General features: G+C 40.0%; 1 protein-coding gene across 3 annotated transcripts in view; it reads right to left on the reverse strand.

The window, feature by feature from the left end:
• The window catches only part of FAM168A (family with sequence similarity 168 member A), a 199,672-nt gene that overhangs the window by 58,985 nt on the left and 120,640 nt on the right, over positions 1-20,047 (reverse strand). For all 3 annotated transcript variants that reach the window (XM_025357165.1, XM_025357164.1, XM_025357166.1), the window contains exon 2: positions 9,769-9,856. In XM_025357165.1, the coding sequence (XP_025212950.1) occupies positions 9,769-9,838 (70 nt within the window). In that variant the 5' untranslated portion in view covers positions 9,839-9,856. The remainder of the gene's footprint in view (positions 1-9,768; positions 9,857-20,047) is intronic.

Here is a 20,047-nt window from a genome sequence, read left to right on the forward strand (position 1 = left end):
GTTGTAAGGATTAAATGAGATCACAAATGGTAATTTTAAGTTATAAAGTATTGTGCTTCTTATGTATTATTATATGGCGTTTTGTAAGCCTTTGTTCTCACATGCTTCAGAGAAAATTTATCATAGGAAAGTCAAACTTTGTTTTTGCTTTGTTTTGTTTTTAGAGATGGGGTCTTGCTCTGTCACCCAGGCTGGAGTGCAGTGGCATAATCATGGCTCACTGCAGCCTCGACCTCCCAGGCTCAAGCAACCCTCCTGCCTCAGCCTCCTGAGAAGCTGGGACAACAGGCATGTGCCACCAAGTCCAGCCAATTTTTAAATTTTTTTTTTGTAGAAATGAAGTCTTACCCATCCTGGCTAACACAGTGAAACCCCGTCTCTAGTGAAAATACAAAAAAAAAAAAAATTAGCCCAGCGTGGTGGCATGTGCCTGTGGTCCCAGCTACTCGGGAGGCTGAGGCAGGAGAATGGCGTGAACTCGGGAGGCGCAGCTTGCAGTGAGCTGAGATCGCGCCACTGCACTCCCGCCCGGGTGACAGAGCGAGACTCTGCCTCAAAAAAAAAAAAAAAAAGAAATGAGGTCTCACTATGTTGCACAGGCTGGTCACATTTTGTTTTCAAAAGTCAAATCTCCTGAGCAAAGCAACTGCCACTCAAAATGAGCTAGCCTAAGGCCGACTACATAGGTAATATAAGAGGTTTGAAGACAGCTCTTTCTTGCTAAATAGCTCAAAGGAATTGTCAAATTTCAACTATCATTGTTCTAAAAAAGAATAATTCCTATAAACCAAGTAGGCAATGAAAGAGCGTCTCTTGCTTTCTCTGAGGGTCTCTGCTGTCTCCATATGACTCAAAAAACAGAAAAGTCTCCCTGTTCCATCTAGTCCATCCAGAGGGGTTGACCAGTCACAACAGATAATCCAAATGATTTTTTTTTTTTTTTGAGATGGAGTCTCTGTCGCCCAGGCTGGAGTGCGGTGGCGCCACCTTGGCTCACTGCAAGCTCCGCCTCCCGGGTTCACGCCATTGTGCTGCCTCAGCCTCCCAAGTAGCTAGGACTACAGGCGCCCACCACCACGCCTGGCTAATTTTTGTATTGTTAGTAGAGACGGGTTTCACTGTGTTAGCCAAGATGGTCTCAATCTCCTGACCTCGTGATCCGCCCGCCTCGGACTCCCAAAGTGCTGGGATTACAGGCATGAGCCACTGCACCTGGCCTCCAGATGAATTTTTATTCACCTACAAAGCAGAAAAAATCTCTCCCATACTGGCTACCTGTCCCAGACTCTCCTTGCCATATCAGAGGACTACTCATTGCCAAGGACAGGCAAATCACAGGAGTCTTTTTCTCAAACCCATCTCATACTTCTCTGCTGTGAACTCCTTCACTCATTAGAGTCTCATCTCCTTCCCTTTATTTCTTTCTTCTCCCCATTTTCTTCCTTCAAAATTTACTGAGAGTCAACTCTGAACCAGTCCCTGTGCTAGGTGCTAGGGATATAATGATCACGAATAATAAACAAAGGCTACTAATCCTTTTTTTTTTTTTTTTTTTTGAGACAAAGTCTCACTCTGTCACCCAGGCTGGAGTTCAGTGGCATGACCTTGGCTCACTGCAACCTCTGCTTCCTGAGTTCAAGCGATTCTTCTGCCTCAGCCTCCTCAGTAGCTAGGACTACAGGAAGGTGCCACCATGCCTGGCTAATTTTTGTATTTTTAGTAGAGATGGGGTTTCACCATGTTGGCCGGGCTGACCTCAGGTCTCGAACTCCTGACCTCAGGTAATCCGCCCACCTCGGCTTTCCAAAGTGCTGGGATTACAGGTGCAAGCCACTGTGCCCAGCCCATCAAAGCACTTTTGAAGTAAGCAGACACTATTATCCCTACTTCATAGAAGAAACTCAGAGAGGTGGGAAATGACCTAAGATAGTAGAGTTACCTTGTTTAAAGAAATCTAACTACGTGTCTTAGAAATTAAAAAGCAGCTACAAGGTGAGTAGAAAGAGAGCTAGATCGGCTGCCAGAGGTCTGGGTTCTACTTCCAGCTTTGACATCTATCTGTCCATCCATTTGTTGAAAAACTAGTCAATATTCACGGCACGCAGGGGCCTAGCTGGATATTAGAGATACAGGAGTAAATCAGATACTGAATTCATTGTCAATCTCTTTTTTTTAAGACAAGGTCTCCACTCTTGTCACCCAGGCTGGGGTGCAATGGTACAAGCATGGCTCACTGCAGCCTTGACTTCCTGGGCTCAAGTGACCCTCCCAACTCAGCCTCCTGAGTAGCTGGAACTACAGGCAGGTGCCACCACATGCAGCTAATTTTTATATTTTTTGTAGAGATGAGGTCTTGTCATGTTGCTCAGGCTGGTCTCAAACTCCTGGCCTCAGGAGATCCTCCTGCCTCACTTTAATCCTCTTAAAGTGCTGGGATTATAGGTATGAGCCACAGCCCACGGCCCACTGTGAATCTTCAGTGCTTTCCTTAGGCACTTATTAGATCTCAAGTTTCTCATCTAAGAATGGGGTTGGATTTGATAGTCTCTAATAATCTTATAATTCTAGATAAAAACATAATACCAGCCACCAGCTGGACTGAGAATATAGATAAATAGGATGAGCAGGAGATGGGCTGGAGATATCTGAATGGTAAGGTCATAAAAACTTTCTACTGCAAGCTAAGGAGTTTGGACTTTATCCAAAGGACAGTAAAGAGTCATTGAAGGGTTTTAAGCTGCAGTGATGTCAAATTTTCAAGAGAGAAAAATGATTATGGCTACATTATGTAAAGAATAGACTGGGGACAGGGGTATATGAAAGGAGTTAGGAAGTCCAGTTAAGAGGCAACTTAAATAATCCCAGAAAGAGTAATGATGGCCTGAATGATAACAGTGGAAGGATAGGGAAGAAAAGTCTAATCTAAGAAAGGTAAAGGGGTTTTTTAAAAATAAAAAGCACATTTCATATCCATTATGATAGTTATTATTTAAAGAGAGAGAGAGACAAAAATAAGCATTGGCAAAGCTGTGCAGAAACTGAAACTTTTATAAACCACAAGGGAGAATGTAAAATGGTGCAGCCACTAGGAAAACAGTATGGCAGTTCCTCAAAAAATTAAAAATAGAATTACTGTATGATCCAGCAATTCCACTTCTGGATACATACTCAAAAGAATTGAAAGTAAGGTCTTCAAGAGATATTTGTACATCCATGTTCATAGCAGCATTATTTACAATAGACCAAAGGCAGAAGCAACCCAAGTGTCCACATACCACCGCACACAGTATACACACACAATGGAATATTATCATTCAGCCTAAAAAGGAAGGAAATCCTGATACATGGATGAAACCTGAGGTCATTAGGCTGAGTGAAATAAGCCAGTCACACAAGGACAGATATTATATGATTTCAGTTATATGAGCATCTAGACTAGTCAAATTCATAAAGATAGTAAGTAGGTTGGTGATTGCCAGGAGCTGGGGGGAGGTTGAAATGAAGAGTTATTGTTTAATGGGTATTGAGTGTCAGTTTTGCAAGACAAAAGGAGTTCTGTGAATCCACAGTGATGACAGCTGCAAAACAATATGAATGTACTTAATGCCACTAAATAGCACACATAAAAATGGTTAAGATGGCTGGGCACAGTGGCTCATGCCTGTAATCCCAGCACTTTGGGAGGACGAGACAGGTGGTTCACCTGAGGTCAGGAGTTCGAGACCAGCCTGGCCAACATGGTGAAACCCCGTCTCTACTAAAAACACAAAAATTAGCCAGGCACAGTGGTGCGTGCTGGCTACCGAGGCAGGAGAATTACTTGAACCTGGGAGGCGGAGGTTGCAGTGAGCCGAGATTGCACCACTGCAATCTCTGGGCTGAGAAGAGGAGAGGAAAGGAGAGGAGAGGAGAGGAGAGGAGAGGAGAGGAGAGGAGAGGAGAGGAGAGGTGAGGTGAGGAAAGCAAGAAAAGGTTAAAATGGAAAATTTTTTTTTAAAAAATTTCTTTATTTTTTGAGACACAGTCTCACTGTGTTGCCCAGGCTGGAGTGCGGTGGCACGATCTTGGCTCTCTGCAACCTCCACCTCCCAGGTTCCAGCGATTCTCATGCCTCAGCCTCCGGAGTAGCTGGGATTACAGGCATGCGCCACCAAGCCTGGTTATTTTTTGTATTTTTAGTAGAGACGGGGTTTCGCTCTGTTGGCCAGGCTAGTCTGGAACTCTTGGCCAAGTGATCCACCCATATCAGCCCCCAAAGTGCTGAGATTATAGGTGTGAGCCACCATGCCCAGCCAAGATAGTACACGCATTTTACTACAATCTTTTTTAAAAAGGCAGGACTTAATAACTGGCTTTAGAAGGCAAAAGAGGCAAGAGTATCAAGGATGATGTTTTCTGATTTTAGGAATAGGCAGATATTGGTATTAATCACAAATGATAAAAAATGGGTTACAGGGGAATGATAAGATAATGAGCCCAGTTTTAGATGTAATAAGTCTGAGCAAAACATGAGACATTCATGGAGGAGATTTTCAGAAGACAGCTGGATAAACTAGTCTGAAGTTCAGAAGAACGGTTTGCCACAGTGCTAGAGTTTATGAATCATCAGCCTATAGATAGCAGCTGAGGCTAAGGGAGAAACAGAGCCCTTGTGCAACATCAACTTTTAACGGGTGAGCAGGGGAAGAAAATTCTGAAAGGCGATGAATTCAAGAACAGCTGGAGAAGAAAGGGAAAACAAACAAAAATAAACAAACAATTATGGTCAATGAAAATTATGGAGGCAATGAAAGCTTGCTTCAAGACGGGTCAGGTGTCAAATGATATAGAAGAGTCAAATTAGGATAAAGGCTAAAAAGGGTCCACTGGATTTAATCACAAGATTATATTCATGAGAACAGTTAATAAATCTCGTTAGATGCTCTTCTTCAACCATAGGTGAAAAAGTAATCAAGTAATCTTGGAGTTCTCTCCTGAGCAGAGGAGATCAGTTTGAACATCAAAGGCGGAGTTGCGAGAGCAGTTTCAGGAATTAGAATCCATTTTCCAGGCTCATCTGAGATCCTAATCACTGTACTGTCATAGCCATGTATGCTAGAGCAGTAAAAGCACTTACTTTGTAACTGGGGTTAGTTTGGGCTCTGCTATACAGTGTGACCTTAGAGAAGCTTAATTTCATCTGGAAAATAAAGACTATCTTCCAGAGTTGTTATAAAAAATATATATATATGAAGGGAAAACCCCCACAAAAGTTCTTTGCAAAGAACAAACAAAGTACGAATGTCAGTTAATCAAAACCTCCAACAGGTGATCCTTACAAAGTTTTAAGCAAAAGCAGCAATCTGGGGGGTGGGAGGCGGGGGGAACCACCACTGGTTTAAAAACAAACAAAAAAAAAAGATGGTAGTCTTTGAACAGATTAATTTCCTAGCCTTCTAACCTTGAGAGCTGTATCTTTTGTTAGTGTATTTGTAGCATTTGGACTTGTGTTTTCTACTGGCTGAAACCAGGATATTCATTAAGGGTCAACACAGGAGGAGTCAGAAAGAACTCTTTAATTGGAGTGGGCTAGCAGAGGAATGTGAAGTGGCCACAACGAAATGAAGAGAAGGGAGGACACTTGTTATTTTGTGGTAGAGAGACAATGAATACACAGACCCAGATGGGGAGACATAGGTTCCAGACTCAACCCCAACACTTTCTTCAAAACACTTCTTATACTCCATCTTTTCACCTATAAAATGATGGATTCATTTAGGGGCTTCATCTGTTCTCCCATTTTAGAATTATTTTCTAATTGTGTTTTCGAAACTTCATCACAAGTCAGTGGCTAGCCCTGTTACATTTATTAGTCTCAGCTGTCTTGTGAGGCTAACCCTTTTTTTTTTTTTTTTTTTTTTAAAGCAAATGATAGATTGAGGCCCAGAAAGTTTGAAAACTTATCTGATGTCACAGAGCTCTTAAGTGGCAGAATAAGGTCTGTAATCTAAGTCACTAACTCTATGACCCACGCTCTTTTCCCTGTAGGTGTATACTCATTGCTATGCATTACAACCACCATTAACTGAGTGTCCACTATGAGCCAGGCATGACACCAGAAGCTTTATAAACATTTTCACCGATTACAAACCAACCATCTGTATAGGTCATTATTCCATTTTACAGTCGAGAAAACTGAGATTCAGAAAGATCACTCAACCAAAGTTCCAAAGCTAATTAGTGAGAGAGACCAGATTTCAGCTGAGATCTGACACACTCCAGAACACATACGAGACCCCTGGGTGATGCTTGGAAACTGACACCATCAGAACATTTCAGAAAACAAAAGACAAGAAGAAGATTGAGGTCTTGACTACACTCCAAAATTCTAGCAGAAAAACCTTTATGAAGCTTTTGGAAAAAGAAATGCCCTGGTCTATAAACAGCCCACTGTTATGGTGAATCTAGGTAAAGGGTATTCAAGTGTTCACTGTACTCATTATCTGTCCGAATCAGCTTGAGTTGTCATAACAAAATACCAGACTGGGTGGCTTAAGCAACAGACATTTATTTCTCATAGTTCTGGAGGGTGGAAGTCTAAGATTAGGGTGCCAGCATGGTCAGGTTCCAGTAATGACTCCCTTCCTGGCTTGCAGATGGTTACCTTCTTGCTGTGTTGTTACATAGCAGAAAGAGCTCTGGTGTCTCTTCTTCTAAGGGAACTAATCCCATCATGAAGGCTCAACCTCATCTAAACCTATAACGGTTCAATCTCCAATTACCATCCCACTGGGGATTAAGGGTTTCAACATACAGATTTTGGAGGGACACAAACATTCAGTTCATAATATATAGTCTATGCTTAAACATTCGAAAGTATATGGCATATTACGTTCTCTAAATTCACTCTGCCAAAATATATAAGGAGCTAGTTAAAACCATGTTATAGGATTGCTGCAAGTGTAAAAATAGGTATTTTTTGTAAAATACTGAGCTCAGGCCGGGCATGGTGGCTCACGCCTGTAATCCCAGCACTTTGGGAGGCCAAGGCGGGCGAATCACGAGGTCAGGAGATCGAGATCATCCTGGCAAACATGGTGAAACCCTGTCTCTACTAAAAATACAAAAAAATTAGCCAGGCGTGGTGGCGGGCACCTGTAGTCCCAGCTTCTCGGGAGGCTGAGGCAGGAGAATGGCGTGAACCCGGGAGGTGGCGGAGCTTGCAGTGAGCGGAAATCGCACCACTGCACTCCAGCCTAGGCAACAGAGCAAGACTCCATCTCAAAAAAAAAAAAAATACTGAGCTCAGGTTTTGGCACACAGTAAGAACTCAGTAAAGGGGCTTTCAAAGGGAGAGAGAGAGAGAGAGAGAAAGAACACTGTCAACTGGCTAGAAGACAGCTGCTTACTGGAATACATTGTACCACAAAGCTATATTTTATTTCCCATCTTCAGACTTCAAGAGAATTTCAAACCAGAAGTGTTTCTGACTCCTCTGTTCCCTGCGGCCACCATCCCATTTCCTCGGAAGCAGATGACACTACAGTGGACTTGACCCCCTGTACTTTTGCCCTCCTGAGCCTACCCCAAACTGCTGGGCAGGAACAGGCTTCTAGCTCCTCAAAGGGAAGCTTTCCTAGTCCTAGAAACGAAAAAGACAATTCTCTTCTTTAATTTATCATGGGGAAGAGAGAAAGTAGCACATATTTTAAGACAGATTAGCTTACTGTAACAGAAAGCACATACACTTTGAAACCACAAAGAATTGAGTTCAAGTATTTTCTCATCCCTTAGAAGCTATACACATTAGTCAAGTCACATGACCTGAATTAAACTACCATAGTTTTTTATCTATAAAAGCTACAGCATTTATGATTAATAAGATTATAATTAATATATAGTACCTAGTATATTCTTACCAAATGATAAGACTTTTAACATAACCATATAAATGTTTACTCTAACGTACTATATTTGGCATTTGTTTATAAATTATCTTCACTTAGATCTTCCATTTCCAGTAACACAGAAGAAAAATAACCTGAAAATCTGCCTACTGCATAATACCTAGAAAAGCTGGATGAAGTATAACAAACATCCTATGAGGCAGAGTTGAGATTTTAAGAAAGAAAAAGGAATCCCTACTACTCAAAAAATAAAGAGGAAACTAAAAATCAGGAAGTCTATGTAGTGAGTTGTTATCAGGCTGCTTTGGGGAGATTTTTTAGTCTAGGCACTCAAAGGGCTTGCTTTTTACAGCCACCAGGGGTAGGAGATAGGCTGTGGGCCCTGGAGCATCCAAGAGCTGCAACTCAAATTCCCCTGCACAAAGCTGGGAGCTTGGAGGAGTCATACTGTCAGTTAAAAAAAGAAAAAAAAAACCCAAAAGTACAGAGATACAACAGTCAAGGTTGGGTTAAAAAATAAAAAGTCTCCCTACAAATTTGAAACCTTGGCCTGTATGAAGTCTGAATTTATACTACTTATGTGGAGTTTATACTATCTGTGTGGTCCTAGAATCTACAGCAGGGAATTAACTTAAAACAGTTCCAGGCTCATAATATTCCTTGGTGATTAGTAGAAACAAAAAAATATCCTCCTTCCCTCTACAGGAGTACAAATAACCTTGTTTGATTCTCACAACTGTCCTATGAAATGGATAATATTTTGTCCCATTCCCAGAATTATCTAGTATGAAATAGATAATATTATCCCAGTTTATCAAAGAAATTAAGTCTGGGGAGGTTAGGGCAAGTTGTCCAAAGTCACCCAGCTATTCTTCTGACAGAGCGGGGATTTGAACCTGGTTGTTGTCCAGTCAGTCAAAACACATTACAAAGTCCTACTATGTGCCAGGCAGAGATAAAGTCTGTTCCCTTTCCAATTTTGGAAATTTGGAAAATTTGACAAAATCAATTCCCCTTCCAGATTTGCATTGCTTAATCTTGATGTAAATCAATAGATAAATGCAACTGTTCTCTTCCTTCTCTAGTTTAGCAACTTAGTAAGAATGAAGGCAGCCAGGATCAGAGCAAATAGGAAACCAAAGCTCCACAGGGTTCCCCTGGGCTCTGTCTGCCAAAGCAGTTCAGTTCCCTCTGACAAAGGAACTTAAGTTGCTGGAACACTCTGAACTGGAAAGTGGAAAAGCAACAAGCTCCATGAGCTAGTAGGGTGTAGAGTACTGCCCCATGAGTCCTAGTTACTGGAAATTAATTTTGTTAGAATAAATATACAAATAGAAATTCAAACAGAAAATATTTACTGTTAAGGGTAAGTAATAAGGACAATGAAACTATTGTGATAAACACAAACATGTGAAACAGAAACTTAGGGATAACAGTTACAGTTATATCAGGCTCAAACTCCAATATATTTCTGAATGTTAATTTGATTGCATAGCACTGAGAAAACCCTGATTTAAAAACATAAGCAGATGTAAATGGTAGCATTTGAAAAAAATTAACAGGCATTCTTAGAAGCTTAACACACTGATCATCTAACACATAGTCATGTTTTATAAAAATAGTTCTCAATATTTTAAAATAATCAAATCAAATGTTTATGGACTCTCTAAAACATTCTCCTGGTATTTTTGTAGAACAAAGTTTGGAAACAACCACACAACAGGTTCTCTGAGATCTTTCCACTGGACCTCAGACATATCTTCTGCATGTTTCCAAACTTTACCAAGACTTTTGGAGGTGTATGTTAGGAGGATGAGCAAGTTATTTGGTAATATCCTTAACTACTATTTCTCCAAATGAGAGCCATTCTCACACTACTCACCCGTGTAGGCCATGTTCTTAGGGTTGCCATAAGGAGCCCCAGGCTGCACGGGGCTGTAAACAGGGTTCATTGTGGAAGACTGAGGATCCTACAGAGAAAACAAAGAAAACAGCACTGATTATTGATTGTTCATTCTTCCTGACATCAGCTTCTCCTCTATAATCTTCAGTTTTCCCTGAAAGGAAAGCATCAGGGTATAGTGGAAAGAAGACTAAACAAAAAAGCTAATTTGCTTGTGCTTGGCCCTATGCTAAATACTTTCCCCATTTTACAGATGAAAATAGTAAGGAGCAAGGAAGTAATATAACTTGCCTAATGTCAACCCAGGCATTTTGGCTCTCAGTTCAGTGTTAGTCCCACTATCCCACAGACAGCTCTGGCACTAGAGTACTATGTGGCACTGGCCATGTCACTTCCCCTGTCTGGACTTCAATGTCCTGATACAAAATGAATTAGTTTAAGATTTCTGAAGTCCTTTCTAATTCCAGTGTTGTTAGTCTAAGAGTTGGAAAAAGATATGCTTTCCATGGTTCACTAGTGGAGCCTGGTGCCTGATGATGAGCAAACAGACTGCTGGAAGGAAAAGCAGCGTCTCATCTGCCCCTTACACCTGCAGAGGACACGATACCAGTTACCAGCAGCTTTAAAAACAAAAAAGGGAATTTGTTGCCACTGATAATTTTAATGCAGACAAGGAAATACAGCTAGGATTTCTCTCCAAATTTATTCAAGGGAAAGAAATAAACTTAGAAATTTGTGTGCAATAAGTATCACCTGCACAAGTGCTCTGTTAATTATCTTAATGAAGCACATTCTCCATTCTGATTAATGGAAAATCTGTCATTAAGCTCTATTAGCCAGCCAATTTGTCCCACCTTGTTTAGGGAGCCTTTCCTTACTATATAGCCTGACACATTTGTAAATGTGTCTCCAAATATATTATTTACTCATCATAAAAATCAAACAGTTCCTTCCTAACTAGGTTCACAAGATAGATGGGCAATTTTTTAGGTCATTAACTTCTCTTGTATCACTTCAAAATCGGAAACAAGTCAAACGTTGAAGGCAGGCAGTGAACAGCTGGTGTGATGACACTGCTCTGCGATTAGTCTGTCTAGGGTTCCAAAATGAGATGTGGAGAAAAGGGGGGCTAACAAGGAGAAGAAGCTGGGACCAACAGATAAGCAAAAGGGAAAATGCCACTGGCCAATTTCAGAGAACAGAATGTCCTAAAATGTACCTGATGTGTAGCCCTAGCAAACTACCCCAGGGCAACGAGCTAGATAAAATTACCATCAGCCAACAAACTGAAACTAGAACAACTTGAGGATGAAAGTTAAAGGAGTTATATACATTTCAGTTAAACTTAAAGGAAAAAAATATTCTCACAGCCAGAGTTATCTAAAAATACACCCAAGTAACATACACTCTCTCTAAATAAAAGCACTCTCCTCACAGAATACTAAGACATTAAAAATGAAAAGAGATCATAGATGTTAAAATAAGTTGCAAACTGTCAAGTGACATGCAAATGTAAACAATGATGATGTGACAATGTTGCCCATGTGACAACAGCAACACAGAGACTACTTGTACTCTTTCGGCTTTGGGTCTCTCTTCTACCCAACCAGTTCTTTGCCTGGTACATCAAGGTGAGGAAGACTGATAAAGTGCTGCAGTGGTGTGAATGTTTCCCCCCAGAAAGCACGTGCTGGAAGCTTAATAACCATTTTAACAGTAATTAAGAGGTGGGACTGTTAAAAGATGATTAGGTCATGAGGGATCTGCCCTGATGAATGGGTTAATGCCATTACTGCAGGAGTGGGTTTATCACGGTGGGCATGGGTTCCTTATAAAAGGATGCGTTTGGCCCCCTCTTGCTCTCTGTCACCCTCTTTTTGCCCTTCTTTCTTCTACCATGGGATGACACAGCAAGAAGGCCCTTGACAGATGCTTGTACCCTGGTATTGGACTTCCCAGCCTCCAAAACTATGAGCCAATACATTTCCATTCGTTATAAATTACCCAGTCTGTGGTATTCTGCTATAGCAGCACGAAAAGGACTAAGACAAGTGCTAAGCAGTACAACTTGCCTGTAAACATCTGAGCACTCTCCTACTGAGAAGAAACTCTGTGTTGCTGATTGGACAAAGTACAAAATTGCTTTTCATAATCAAAGAAATTCATCAGCTTTGAAACTGGTCTCCTGCTGCTCCAAAATGAGGGCCACTGCCACAGGAGGAGATCATGCCTGGGGTAGCACTCCATAACAGCATCAATTCCAGTCTCAACTAATGACTGACAGAAATGAGATCTGCCAGGGTTTCAAAATTTAGAATATGACAACCACTTCTAGGGAGCTGCTCAAGGGCAGACAGGATTCCTAGCTTCTAAAGGAAGGTTGATCTTTTATAACAAAATCTGTACTGTTAATAGTTTCAGGGACAGGCTAAAAATGAGTAGGAAGATCATAAACTCTACAATCAGGCAGATTTAGGTTCAAATCCTGGAACTGCCACATACCACGATGCAATCACAGGGTAGTCCCTTAACTTCTGAGTCTCTGTTTCCTCTAACCGCAAAATGGGGGAAAAAACGAAAAACATACTTTGTAAAAAAATTTTTTTAAATGATAGGTTTATTAAAGTATAATTTACGTATAGTAAAATTTTACCTCTTTTAGGTATATAGTTCTATTAGCCCCTGAAAAATGTATTCAGTTGTATAAACATCACCACAATCAAGATATAAAATATTTTCATTACCCCAAAAAGTTATCTTATACATTTGTAGTTAATACCACCCCGCCTTCTTCAAAAGCCTTACGAATAAAATCCAAACTCTTTCACAGAGTATACAAGATCCTTTATGCTCTATCTGGGATGTTGCTCAGAAATCTGTGTATTTATGTTCCCAAGGAGATTCTGATGCCCAGTTTGAGGACCATGCCTTAGACTTTCTTTCCCAAATGCCACTTCTCTCATATAGGCTGTCTAGGGGAATTGAGATACAGCAGAGAACAAGAACAACAAAAATTTCTGCTTACATGCTAGTTGGGAGGAGGAAGAGAGATTTTTTTTCAAGTGAAAGATTTTTTTTCAGATGGCAATAAAAACTGTAAAGCAGGGGTTCCCAACCCTGGGGCCATGGACCAGCATCAGTCCATGGCCTGTTAGGAACCAGGCAGTACAGCAGGAGGTGAGCAGCAGGCAAGCAAGCATTACCACCTGAGCTCACCTCCTGTCGGATCAGCGGTGGCATTAAATTTTCATAGGAGCGTGAATCCTACTGTGAACTGCATATATGAGGGAATCTAGATTGTGTGCTCCTTGTGAAAATCTAACGCCCCGCCTCTCCGCCCCAACCCTACACATACCCCTGGTCCATGGAACAACTGTCCCGTGCCAGAAAGGTTGGGGACCGCTCCTGTAAAGAAATCCACTCAAGCTGTTTAGGGAGTGCTAAGGGCAGGCTGTTGCAATTTTAAATAAGATAATTAGAGAAAGTGTCATTGAGTGACATCTGAGCAAAGACCTGAATAAGTTGAAGGAGCAAGCCATGGAGATCTCTGGGAAGAAACTGTCTAAGTAGAGGAAACAGCAAATGCAAATGCCCCCAAAGTAGAAGCATTTTTGAGAAATAGCTTAGAGGCCAGTTCAACTGAAGTGGAGTAAATGAAGGGGAAGAATACGAAGTAAGATCAGATAGGTAATGAAGGCCAAATCATGCAGGGCCTTGTAGGTCACTATACAAACTTTGTTTTTTTCTAAATAAGATGGGAAGCCACAGGACTGTTTTACAAAGCAGAGTGAAATTATTCGTCTTCATTTTAAGAAGAAGTAGATTGTTGTACTGAGATCAGACAGCAGGAAAGCAAGAAGAGAAGCAGGGCAGTCAGGAGGTTTTAGAAACAGTTTAGATGAAAGATGATGGTGGCAGTAGCAGTGGTGGTGGTGGTAGAAACTAGTCGTGATTTTTATATATTTTGAAGATCAAGATGATAGGAATTGCTAACGGATTTAATATAAGGTATGAGAGGAAGAAAGACATCAAGAATGATGCCAAGGCTTGAGAAACTGGAATAATAAAAATGCCATTTACTGGTGAGAACTATGAGAGGAGTAGGTTTTGGGTGAAGAACAGAAATCTGGATTTGGACTTAGATTGGAGATGCCTAAGAATTTTGCTTAGAACAATGTTTGATACACAATAAACACCCTATAGAAGGTTAACCATTAGCACTACCATAAACATTACCTCTTTAGGGGTTCTGTGGAGGTTAAAAAAAGGAAAAAAGAAAATAAATAAATACTACCCCTACTACCAGCAGCTACCATTTACTGAACACCTACCATGTGACAGGTACTGTGCTAAGGACTTATTAAGTCCCTATAAGTCTTATAATACTTGCAAAATAAGTGTTATTTTTATTATATTACAGATAAGTAAACTGAAGTAAAAAAAAAAAAAAATGAAATGACTAGCCCAAGATCTCATAACTAAGAAGTGAGGAAAAGCCCATTTCAAAGCCAAATCTGTTTGATTTCAATGTCCAAGCTACTTTCACTATACTAGATGAGGCTCCCAGGCTCTCCAGTCACCTACCCCAATACTAGGTTCGCCTCTGGAACAGTAGGCCTCAAACCCTTGTTCAACTCAAGAGCCTAAGTGCTCTGCTTGGACCCTAACAGATCCCAACATGGAGGCAGTTCATATCTACCACAGTACCTAGCACCTGCTGGGTCACTGCTGGGCACCATGGGCAGTTATAACTGTACGATATGGCCTTATGTGATTACCTCTCTGGTTGCAACTTCTACTACTATCTTTTTGTTTTCTTCACTTCAATCACAATGACTTCCTTGTTGTTCCCTAAGACACCATGCATGCTTGTGCCTCTTGGTCTTTGCACTTGCTTTTTCCCCACACCTATGATGCCCTTTTCCCCAGGTATCCAAATGGCACAGTTCCTTACTTCATTCAGGTCTCTGCTCCAATGTCACCTTATCAGAAATGCCTTTTTTAACCAACTTATCTCAAATAGGTCCTCCACGTGCTGTTATTCTCTGTTCTCTCATACTTTCTAACCTCCCCCCCTTTTTTGGGGGGGGGGGGAACAGAGTCTTTCTCTGTTGCCCAGGCTGGAGTACAGTGACGCAATCTCGGCTCACTGCAACCTCTGCCTCCCAGGTTCAAGCAATTCTCCTGTGTCAGTCTCCCAAACAGCTGGGATTACTGGTACCTGCCACCAAGCCCAACTAATTTTTGTATTTTTAGTAGAGACGGGGTTTCACCATGTTGGCCAGGCTGGTCTCAAACTCCTGACCTCAAGTGATCCACCCACCTCGGCCTCCCAAAGTGCTGGGATTACAAACATGGGCCACTGTGCCTGGCTTACTTTTCTTATTTATACCTATTTTCGTCTGTTTTGTGCTGCTATAACAGAATACCTGAGACTAGGTAATTAACAATGAACAGAAATTTATTTCTCACAGTTCTGGAGCATGGGAAGTCCAAGATCAAGGGGGACAGCATCTGGCAAGGGACTTCTTGCTACATCATCCCATGGCAGAAAATGGAAGGGCAAGAGACAGAATCTATTCCTGAAAGTTTTTTTAAAAAATGATTTTTTAAAAAGAGATGGGGGTCTTACTATGTTGTTCAGGCTGGACTGCAATGTCTATTCACAGGCACAGTTACGGCACACTACAGCTTCAAACTGCTGGGCTCAAGTGATCCTCCTGCCCTAGTCTCCCAAGTAGATCCCTGAAAGCTGGCTCCTGAAAAGCCTGTTTAAAAAGACATTAAGCCCACCTCTGAGGATGGGGCCCCCAGAACCAAAGTACCACTTAAAGGCCCCACCTCCCAATACTGTTACATGGGCAATTAAATTTCAGCGTAAGTTTTAGACAATCAAACCACTACAATACCTATTACTGTCTGACCTATTTTCTTGTTTATTCTTTCCCCCATTAGAGTAAGATACATGAGAATGAGATTCGGTTTATCTTGTATCTCCAGTGCACAGAATATTACTGGCACAAAACAGGCACTAAATGCATACTAGTTGAATGAACAATGCGCTTTCATGCTTCTCCAAAATAAAACTGTGAAAAAAACTTCAAGATGTTTGGCATTTCTTGGCATATCCCAGTCAACTTCTTGGCTCCCTATCTCTCCAGCAGCTGCTTCCAATGCCCAGAGAAGCCTCTACTAGGAGCTCATCTTGGGCAAAAAAAGCAATGGTAAGGCCCAGCAGTTGCATGGTATGTGAGAGAGAAAAGAGAGGTGCTAAAGATTCCTCCTGGTGAAGCTGATTTTTCACTTCTAGACTCCTACCCACTGTTCTGCAAATGGCTTCCTGCTACCCTCAAAAACATCTGAACTATTTCTTTCAAAATAACAAAATTATGACCATTAAATGACAAGCAAAAAAGTCCAGAGATTAAAGTAATATTTGCACAACATGTTGCAGTGTTTAAAATTAGTGTTTTAGTTTGCAAACTACTACTACATTTTGCAAACTAAAATGATAAAATTCTTTGAAATTCTACCATTTGAAAAATGGTAAAATGGTAAATTTTTCAAGTAATTTTACCACTTACGCAGTGCTTTAGAGTTTACAATGAGATTTTAATCATTATCTCACTTGGTCCCTTGAAGTAAGCAATGCAAAGATTATTAATTTCATTTGAGAGACCAAGAAACTAAAGCTTAAAGGTTTAATGCATTCTGGGATAGATACTGTTGGGAAAGGAAAAAGATTGTGTTTGCCTAAAAGAGGCTATGGTCTAGCTAGGAAAGTTTAAAAGTTAAATAAAAATTAAAATGCCAAAAGTAATAGAAGGAGGTGGAACTTCTGGAACAAAGTGCTTAGCAAACCCTTTCCCCCAAAAGCAAAAATAAAATGAGACGAAATGGTAAAAAACAACCATTTTGGGCCAAAGTATGAAACGTCTATTCAAGAAAAACTTCTGAACCACATTAAGAACAGTGAAAGTCCGTGGCATTTTACCCTGGGGCTGCCCCTATCCCAATCCCCAGCTCCATAGGGGGCCTGCTACAAAGGCAGGCTAGACCAGGCTACAAGGACTACTGCTACCAGAATGGGCTGATTTAATTTGAAACTGAGCACAGAAAATCCTATGCCCAGAGTCATTGTCAAAAACAACAGTGAGGCAATTTGGGGAACAACAGCAAATAATCCAGGAAGGCCACTACTGCAGCTACTCTGAGGTCATAATACTAATTGGTACAGGCAACAGACCTGCAGATAAGCCAGAATTTTTAAAGGGAGTTCTGGGGAACACAACAACCATAGTGGGTCTTGATAAACTCTCACAGGATCCCTAGCGGTCTGTAGAGAGGGCCTTCTCTATCTACTGATTCTGGGTGAATTTAAGGCCTTGAACATAAAACTAAAAGTTAGAGCATAATTGTAAATAGCCTGAATTTTAAATGTATTCCCTAAACCACATACAGATCCACTGGTAAAGGGTGGAAACCTTCCTGTCCTACGTTTAAGCAGAACTCCTGATCAAACATTGGATGGCCACTAATCTGTGCCAACCCAGGGGTGACCTTTAGGAAGCCAAGTTTAAAAATTAAAACAGTAATTAAAAAAATATGGCCAGAGACATCAGAAATCACACTGCAAAGGAGACAGACTGTACAGAAGAGTCTGAGCAAGTCACTAAACAAAAAATCCCAGCAACAACCTCCTGGTGGTGGGGCGGGCGTGGGGCGGGCGTGGGGTGGGTGGGTAGGTGGAATCTGAATCAAGAGTTGCTACAATGTATTATCTAAAATATGTAGTTTTCAACAATATGGACAAAATCATGAAACATGCAAAGAAACAATAAAGTATGCCCCATCTGTGGGGGAAAAAAATAGGTAACAATAAATTTTGTTCTTGCAGGGGTCTAGATATTGGAATCAGCAGATAAATATTTCAAAGCACCTATTAAAAATGTTAAAAAAAAATAAAGAAAACCACACTTAAAGAATTAAAAGAAAGTATAACTTATCAAATAGAGAATATCAATAAAAAATATAAAAATAGAAAGAGCCAAATGGAAATTGTATTCTGAAATGAATCATTCAAGAGGGGCTCAGAAGCAAACATGAGCTGGCAGAAGAATCATTGAACTTGAAGACATAGCAATAGAAATTATACAATCTGAAAAACAAAAAGAAAACAATGAAGAAAAATAAACTGTGAGAAACTAGCAAGCAAAACAAAATAGAAGCATGAGAGTCCCAGAAAGAGGAGAGAAAGAAAATTAGGTGGCAAAAATGGGAACACTATGCCATTAAAAAAAACAAAAACAAAAACAAAATCATGTTCTCTGCAGTAACATGGATGCAGCTGGAGGTCATTATCCTAAGCAAATTAACCCAGGAACACAAAACCAAATACCACATATTCTCACGTATAAGTGGGAGCTAAACATTTGAGTACACATAGACGTGATGATGAGAACAATAGACATTAGGACTTACTTGAGCAGGGAAGGTTGAAGGAGGGTGAAAGTCAAAAAAAAAAAAAACTGTCAGGTACTATGCTCGCTACCTGGGTGATGAAATCATTTGTACACCAAATCCCAGTGACACACAATTTATCCACGTAACAAATCTGCACGTTACCCCTGAACCTAAAATAAAAGTCAAGGGGGAAGAAAAAGAAATTATACAGCAAATTGAAAAAAAAAAAAAGAAGACATAATGTCCAAAAACTTCCCAAATTTGATTAAGACAACAACAACAACACATATTAAACTACACATCCAAGAAATATCATCAACTTCAAGTTGGATAAACACAAAAAGATCCATAACCGGACACAATATGGTAAAACTCCTAAAAGTCAAAGAGAAAATTTCAAAAGTGGCAAGAGAAAACAACTCATAAGATAAAAGGGAATAACAATAAGATTAACAGCTGACTGGAGGCCAGAAGACAGGAGGTTGGTATATTCAATGTGCTGAAAAAATAAACAAAAAAACCTGTCAACCAAGAATTCGAAATCCAGCAAAACTATCCTTTGAAACTGAAGTCAAAATAAATACATTCCCAGATAAATAATTGAGACAATTCATTGCCAGCAACCTGCCTTTCAAAAAATACTAAAGAAATACTAAGTATTTATGACTGAAAGGAGTGATACTAGACAGTAATTCAAGTCCACACACAAAAATAAAGAGTACCAGGAAAGCTGATACGTAGAGAGATATATATATATTTTAAAAAGTATAAATATTTTTCATGTTAACTGGCTTAAAAGACAATTGCATAAAACAATTAACTATAAAACTGAATTGCTGGCCTTATGATATATAAAGATATCATTTACAAAAAAACAAGAGTCCAAAGCAAGGAAGTATGGGAATGCTGCTATACTGGAGCAACATTTCTACATTTTACTGAATTACATTAATTTGTATCTGAACTAGACTGTAACAAATGCAATAAGTTATAATAAATTAAGACGCATATTTAATCCCCAAAGCAACCAGTGAGAAAATAAATTAAAAATTTTTAAATATCAACAATATCAATAAAAAGGAACAAACTACTGATACATGTCACAACATGGATTAACCTTGAAAATATTATGCTAAGTGGAAGAAGCCAGAGCAAAAGAACACATATTGCATGATTCCATTTGTATGAAATGTTCAGAAAAGACAAATCTGTACAGGCAAACAGTAGATTTTTGATCATCTGGGACTCAGAGTAGGAATGGCGATTGACTGCAGATAGAAGTAAGATATTTCTTTGGTGTGAAAAAAAGGTCTAAAATGATTTTTGGTAGTTATAAAATTCTGTAAATTTACTAAAAAGCACTGTACACTTAAAAAAACACTGTACACTTAAAATGAGTACATTTATCATATATAAATTATAACCTCAATAAAGCTACTAAAAATACAAGTTGGTGATTCAATAAATAGTTACAAATTTTTAATAAGCTAAAAGAGATTAAGTCATTTACTTCAGCACCCTCACTTTATATAAACTGATAACTTGCTGTGCCAGGCCATGCATAAAGTATTACAGATTCAGGGGTAAGAAGGCACAATTTCTGTCCCTGGGGTATTTATATGGGGGAAACAGCCTTGGAATTAATAGCAATATAGTACTGTTGTTACACTGAAAGCTAGAATTTAAAGAAAAAAACAACTATAGTGGGGTGATAGGGGAGCAGGTGGGCAGTGCTGTGACTGCCACTAGATGGCAACATGCTCAGTTAAAGGATTCTATTTCCCAGCTTCCCCAG

The sequence above is a fragment of the Theropithecus gelada genome, chromosome 14 (genome assembly GCF_003255815.1).
Source record: "Theropithecus gelada isolate Dixy chromosome 14, Tgel_1.0, whole genome shotgun sequence".
In the NCBI taxonomy this organism is placed as follows: domain Eukaryota; kingdom Metazoa; phylum Chordata; class Mammalia; order Primates; family Cercopithecidae; genus Theropithecus; species Theropithecus gelada.